General features: G+C 46.9%; 1 protein-coding gene across 1 annotated transcript; it reads right to left on the bottom strand.

The window, feature by feature from the left end:
• Nucleotides 1-5486: 5486 nt before the first annotated feature.
• Nucleotides 5487-6415, bottom strand: LOC103629617 (EG45-like domain containing protein). The gene is made up of 3 exons (NM_001154816.2): nt 6261-6415; nt 5852-6131; nt 5487-5709 (listed from the first exon to the last, which is right to left on the bottom strand). Exons 1-3 carry the CDS (start codon nt 6370-6372, stop codon nt 5703-5705), a joined length of 399 nt encoding a protein of 132 aa, NP_001148288.2. The 5' UTR covers nt 6373-6415; the 3' UTR covers nt 5487-5702.
• Between the last annotated feature and the right edge of the window lie 1193 nt (nt 6416-7608).

Below are 7608 nucleotides of genomic sequence, written 5' to 3'. Positions count from 1 at the left end.
CGTTTCGTCGCGCGATGCTTAACGTCTCTTTATAAGTAATGCAAGTGTCTTGTTGCACGCTCTGTCACGCGGCGAGACATTTACTTCTTAATTCAATCTAAATGTTATGTCGTACATCTTGTCGTGTGACCACTCCCTTTCATTCATCTTCAATTGTTTATAATGATTAAATGTGGAACTTGACTTTACTTTATGCTAAAATGTAGTGTCCAAATTAATTCCCTTCTATTAAGCGAGTGGTTTAATTTATAATAATGTAATGTGATTGTTTCTCGACTGTCTTTTTTCTCTTTCTCTCTTAACCTTAATTGCGAGCCCACGTGGAACGTCTGTTTATTTACTGCATTCTATTGTATGGTGTACTGTTCTTTTGTATTAAATGTGTGGATGTATATATGTTTGCGTCTGCATAGAGAACGATCCGGTTGAAGAGCCCGAAGAACTCACAGGAGAAGCCCTTGAGCAGCAGTCGGTTGGTGGAGGCAAGTGTCCCTTGACCTATCTCTGTCCTATACATTCTTTAATTCACCTCCCGCATTTCACAGTTATACCTAAGGATCGACTAGCTTTTGTTATCCATGTCCTTGTTTACCTATTTGGGTTGGATTATTATTGCTTAGTCTCATGCTATTGCTCAACTCTAATCAATGAACATGATGAGAATTATCTATGATATGCTGTTTTCCCTCTTATTTATGATATCATACTTGTGGCATTTAAGGGGACTCGAGCGGTTTCTCGAGTGCCTCTCCGTAAGGACCTGTTCATTGGATGACCGCCCGGGAAAACAGTGCAACCATGAGGGTGGAGTGGGACACCCTTAGCTGAGTAATTAGAGGAACCGAGGTGTAGTTCGCTTAGCCGTCGTGCCGTCAATGGGGCTCGGTGTATGCGGCTCGCTCTGCCAAGGTTGATTTGTCCCTTGGGGAGGAGTGCGGTACATTTAGGAAACCTAATGGGCGGCTACAGCCCCGGGGAATCTTTATAAAGGCTACGTAGTGATGCCCTGCTGGGTCACCTTGGTAGTGATCAATGGAGAGTCATGATCTCCGGGCAGAAAGGGAATCACGGCTTGTGGGTAAAGTGCACAACCTCTGCAAAGTGTTTGAAAACTGATATATCAGCCGTGCTCGCGGTTATGAGCGGCCAAGGGAGCTCCAGTGATTAGTGGTACTCGTTCAGAGATGTTCGGATTACAGGTGGCAACGAGGTTGATGGTTTTTGGTAATGACTCTGGTAATGGTAAGTGGTACTCTTTCTATTTGGAAAGGAGTACGTTTGGGTTAATAACGTGGGCTAAATCTAAAACCTGGCTTTCTCTATTAGTAATAATAATCTGACCAACTAAAAGCAACTGCTTGACTTACCCCCACATAAAGCTAGTCCACTACAGCCAAACAGGACACTTGCTGAGTATGTTGATGTGTACTCACCCTTGCTCTACACACCAACCCCCCCTTCCCTAGGTTGTCCACATTGCAACCACCGCTCAGGAGAAGATGAAGCCGTGGAAGGAGACTTCCAGGAGTTCCAAGACTACGACGAGTTCTAGGTGTGGGTTAGCGGCAACCCCCAGTCGGCTGCCTATGAAGGCCGCATTTATCTACGTTTCTTTTCCGCACTTCGATTATTGTAAAGACTATGTGGATGTCTCAGACATATGATGTAATCGACTATTATTCCCGTTTTATGTTATTATTTGAGCACTGTGTGATGATGTCCAGTTATGTAACTGCTGTGTACGTGAATTGCTGATCCTGGCACGTACATGGTTCGCATTCGGTTTGCCTTCTAAAACCGGGTGTGACACCGATAGTGTTCAATTCAGATAAAACGGGATCCGACAAAAATGAACGAGATAAATCCTCTCTCATTTCCTTCCCATTTCCATATTCTTCGCAAATACGAAAACGATCAGATCAAATGGACAGTACAAGTCGAGATGGGAGTTTACCCATTCGTTTTCAACCCTAATGGTATACTAAAGGCCCTAGTGGTAGTGGTGGTGGTAGAGATGTTGTTGGTGGTGGTTATGAGTCTGAGATGCCACCGCTGATACATTTCACAAGTATCATTACATTTGGTTCTCAATAAATTAGTGGTTTGATATCTAACAAAAAATTTATAGCTATTTAGGAGAGTCCCAGTACTAATGCGCTACACAAGACCAAGATCGCAGCGCACCTGAGGTGCATAGGATCACATTCACAGGATGGGACATTAAGGCTTGTTGGGATGGGACATTAAGGCCTACAACAAGCGTATTGGACCCGATTCTATTTGTGAAAGACTAGGTTCGTCCTCATCCCTTATTCCCTGTGTGAATTATCCGGTCGGTGAAGTGACTCGGCAATCCATGAGGTGTGTGTAGCAATGGGAGGGCTTGAGTATTACCAAATGTTGGTGGGCTCGCGGAGTACAACTTCTGCGTGGACCAGTAGACTTAGGAAGAGTATAAGGCGCAATAGATGTGTGAGCAAGGTATTATGTTGTCCTCATCGGAGAAGTATAATATGACACATGATTAGTGGAATGCACACTTGTGGGATGATCTTCACGAGAGGGTCATTGTATCTTCGATGCTATTTGTGAAATATAAAACCATGACATATAATGTATTTGAAGTGCTAAATATTGTTATTGGACTTGTGAGAACATTTAGGACATTTTTTGTTCAATTGTTGTGACCTAAACTTGCTTTTATTTTCAAAAAAACAAAAGGTTCGGGTTTACCTAATCTGTTATTGGTTTATCGGTTCTAGAACTGATTAATCAGCCATATCGGTCAATAATATGATGTCAAACTAAGTGGATTCAAAGAATGGTTTGATTTAGGATTTGGCCGTTTCCAACGGTTTACGCCGATAAATCGTGATTAATCGCTAATCGATTCTAACCATTTTTAGGCCCCACTAATTTGGTGAATCCTGATTTCGGCTTTCTCGCTAGCTAAAAATAGAAAACGTTCATGGCTCTCTAGAGTGCAAATAGATATTGAAAAACCAAAAATATATAGAAAGTGGTTTTTATGCAAATGAATTTTCAAATAATAATTTAGAGAGTGAAATTTAGAAAGACTTTTGAAGATGCTCTGAACTTATTAAAGTTATAATTGAGTGTGCCTATTAGAAAGGAAAATATTTTTATAGACCTCTGTCTAAGACTCTAAGTCTAGATATTTTAGTTTGTATCTAGGTCAATTAATTTGGTTGTAATATGATCTTTGAGCAAATCTTTTAGTCCTTAAATGGCAGCGATCACGAGTGTCAGTACCCTCAATCAGGGGTACCCTATACTATAGTATAAAGACGCCGCGCGGAGAACGGCACCCCGACCCCACCACATGGGTAGGTTCAGGGGTACCACGTGGCAAGGAAAGATAATACACCCCAGGGTGCATTATCGGGTCCGGACCCCCGCGGAGGAACACCGGACCCCTATACGCATAGCCCGAGCCTTTGATTACAGTCTGAGACTCCCAAAAAGGTATGCCGGGTCCCTTCGTTGGGCCCCAGGTCCCTCCGAGTAAGGTCCGAACCACAACAAGGACCCGGGATGGGGGGAACCCCGACATGAGTAAGGGTCCGGCGCTGGCACGTGTCCAGGCCTTGCCCTACGCTCCCCGCTCAGGCGGAGACCCGCTGCTGCCGCGTGGCTTGTGACCCGTGACATAAGCCAATGGGCGGAGCCTGATGTAAGGCCCCTAAAGCCGCACAGTCTCTGCATTTAATACGGAGAGGACGCACCACCTGCCACCATGCTGACAGACGATGTGCCCTCTCAGCATTTAATGTGTCCTGTCCACTCTGCTGGCAGATGGCGTCAGGGTAACCTTGCAGGCGGCGCGCCTGTTAGGTCTGTTACCAAACAGTGCGCCCGTGCTATACAGCGCACTATGGATATCGTCCCTTGTACAAGAAGCTTCCCCGGCACGTCGAGGATACGCAGATCTCGGGTGTCAGGGCACGAGAAGATTACCCCAGCAGCGAACATTAGTAGCTCCAAGTGCTATATACATTTTGTCCCTGGGCCCACATGTCGGGGCTCAGTACCTTTGTGCATGTCCCCCTTCAGCTATAAAGGGGGAGGCATGCGACGTTACAACACAAGTTCACTCAGACTCTCAAGCTTCCACAGCAATCCAACATATAGTGGAGTAGGGTATTATGCTCCGACGGCCCGAACCACTCTAAACCCTCGCGTGTTCTTGTGTTCGTCCATCCATCTCGCATAACAGGCAAAATGCTTAGACCCTCCTCATCTTAGGATTTAGGGCGGGTGCACTCCGCCACCTGGCCGGAGATTTCCTCTCCGACAACAAGGATACCACTATGGATGATGATAATGTTGAGCACCAAAAGTGGCAGACGGTCCGGCTCTTGGGTCCGGACAATTCGCATGCCCCGCGATTAGAATAACTCGAGCGATTATCCTATCTCATGCGTGGTTATCCATCTAATCACGTAATATTTGTTGGTTATCGCTTAGGAACAGGTCCAAACCTCCTTCGCTATAAATATAAAGGGGTACGACCGATTGAGAACCCTAGAATATTCTGATCGTGGAGTAGATGTAACGTAGTTTTAGTTGTAGCATTCCAGATATCCACCTTCACCCATATTGGACTCTACGTCGGGTGGCCTATCGACCCTAAGATGACCCTAGAATCTTACCCCTCCTGAGGGGCAAGATCTACTTCGTCTACTTCACTCAAGATCTCTTTCTCGAATTAATTTCTTAATTCATAAGCGACTCTACCTCGTCTGGGGACGCCCCAGGTGACCTACTGACCCGGAGCACCCTAAGGTCTCTTTCCCAGGGGGCACGGTCTAGGTCCTACGAGGAGAAGAAGACAACCCTGTGCCATCGTGGACCGTCCGGACAACACACAGGGAAGAAGTCGCTTCTGTCGCCAGGTCGTGGACCGTCTGACCCAGAGCCGCGGACAGTCCACGCTGCCACAGCGAGCACCGACAGGCGACCCCATGATCCATCTCGGACCGCCGCTACCGTTCACCTGGCGGAGCCAAACTAAAGATATTGCTCATCACGAGAAGATCGTAGGGTTCAATGTTGTTTGGTCTAAAATATGTGGTGGTCATCAGAGAGGTGACTCAATGCTCTAAAGATCTTCAACTTTATTCGACCCTATATTATCTTAAAGGTGTCAATACCATCAAACGGTTTATTTTAGTGTTTGGTGACCAAATTGGTGTCAACAGGTACTAACCGATAGTAATGTTTGATACCACTGTCGGTTTCAACGGACCATGTGTAATAGGATAGTCACACTAATCTCATTTTTTTTCTTTTACTTTTCTTTTGCCCTGTTCGCTTTCTAATGCGGTTTAAACTGACAGTAAAGAATTACTCTCTGAGGTTGTGAATTATAATTATACGATATGAAATGTTGTGGTGCAAGATATATAGAACTTGTTTTGCTTTAGATAAGCCCCGACTGCCCGGTTATTTATTTCTCCAAAGGTACGATTATACACGCACACTCGTATGGTGCAGGTCATTATTTCAGCAAACAAATCACTTGTTTGCACTAGGATTGTATAGTCGTAGCTTGAGACTAATACGACATGATTTGTTATTGCTTAGTATTTACTAACTCATCCCCGAATAATATATATAAGCTTGAATGAAGCTTTTGCATGTATATACGTAGTTCGTGCTTCCCACAACATGCATGTATCTTACGCCCTGAAGCAGATAGAACAGCAAAAGATTAGTTAGTCACCAACAACAAATTAATTAAAGTTGTAAAACAAGCTAGATTCTGTCGGACAAAACAAGAAAGAAACAAATTAAAAGTTTTAAATAATTTCGCTGCATGCGTACGTACTGGCTGTAGTCGATGACGATCTTGCCGGCACCGAGGTTGCCGATGATGGCGAAGGCCTGCTGGGAGAGGTCGAGCGTGGCCTGGCAGCCGGGCGACGGGCAGCGGTCGACGATCTTGACGGTGACGGAGGCGCCGGGGTTGCAGGGGTTCGGGGTCTCGTTGGTGCCCCCGACGCAGGTGACCGTGTACATGGTGCCGCACGCGGCGCCGCCGTTCCAGAGCGCGTCGCTCGCCGCCGCGATCAGCGTGCCCTCGTCCTGGTTCCCGTAGCACGCCGACGCTGCATGCGCATGTCATGTGTTTTCAGTATACAATACACACACGCACGCGCACGCACTAGCTGATGCCATGCATGCAGAGATGGTCATGACTCATGAGATATACAGAGAGAGAGAGATCAGAGACGCACGAGTGTAGACGGTGTAGTAGGTGGCGGTGCCCTGGTCGGCGAGCGACGCCGAGACAAGGCAGCCGAGCAGGGCGGCGGCGAGCAGAATGGCAGCGGCAGCGGACTTCGCCATGTGGGGATGCTACTGATGCTAGACGATACGTACTTTTGCTTCGGCGATGCGCTATTGCTCTGCTTGAATCGGTGCACGAGTGGTGCATTTGTAGGGGGGCGCGCGTGGAAAATCGTGGCCGGCGGCATGGAAAACCCTAGGAGATGCTGTGTGCCCCTATCCACACGATCGATGAGCCCAGGGCCCCACCGGATCGACCTGGAAAATGTTTGGCTCCATGCGGACAAATTTAGCAAGATGGAGAGATGAATACGGCCGGGGCCGGGCACGGCGATCTCTTGCGTTGGGCGGGGTCAGAAGCAAGAACAGTTTGGCAGCCAGCCGCCGGGCGGTCGCTGCCTGGCTGGACCGATTTTTTTTTGTTATTTAATCTTTTTTCGACGAAAATTTGTATTTAGAGCCGAGGATTACTTATTTCAAGATTTGGACCCAATGCTCGGCGCTATATGCTAACACGGCTCGGCGCTATAGGCTAACACGGCTCGGCGCCACAGATCTTAACACCTACCTTGGGGCCGCGCTGAATCAATGGTGCTGGCGTGGCGCCGACGTGGCCCGAGCTCGGCGCCATAGATATTGGCACCGAACTCGGACAAAATATCTGGGCGTGTGCTCTCTCTTTCTTCTCTCCGTTTCTTTCTTTCTCCGCCGGGTCGCCCTTGTTCCACCTCGCCGCCCAACGCCGGCCATCTCCGCCCCATCGGCCCGCGCCGCCCCGCCGGCCCGAGCAGCCTCGCCGGTCGCCGTCTTGCGTCACCGCGTTGTCGACCACCCGCTCCAACCATCCCAGTCACTCCTCCTCCGGCCACTCTGACGCCCGCCGTTTGAGGTATTTTTTTTTTTCAAATTTTAGTTACTTAGCACATTTTTAGTATATGGAGGAAAGTTAGTATAAGGTTACCATTTAGTTTAACTTACCATATAGTTAGTGATTACATAGTAAATTGCTAGCATATGTTTAGCATATTGTTTATCATATGTTTAGCCTCATATTATATATTTGTTTTGTTCTAGTTAGTGTGTATGGCGGCCATCATGTTGTTGTATCTTTGCATGTTTTAGAAACCTTACTGTATAGGGGAGATGCTGCCGATTTTTTGACTGACAGCACAATTTTTTTCTACGACCTTCGCTACCGTTAGCTTGACTCGTTCGCGGTCTCAGGTATACATTGTTTTCGTAAATTATTCATAGATTATGTAATTTTGTTTGTTGTGGCCATTTAACAGTTATTAT

Source organism: Zea mays, chromosome 6, assembly GCF_902167145.1.
Source record: "Zea mays cultivar B73 chromosome 6, Zm-B73-REFERENCE-NAM-5.0, whole genome shotgun sequence".
NCBI lineage: Eukaryota > Viridiplantae > Streptophyta > Magnoliopsida > Poales > Poaceae > Zea > Zea mays.
This window is presented reverse-complemented; position numbering and strand designations above follow the sequence as displayed.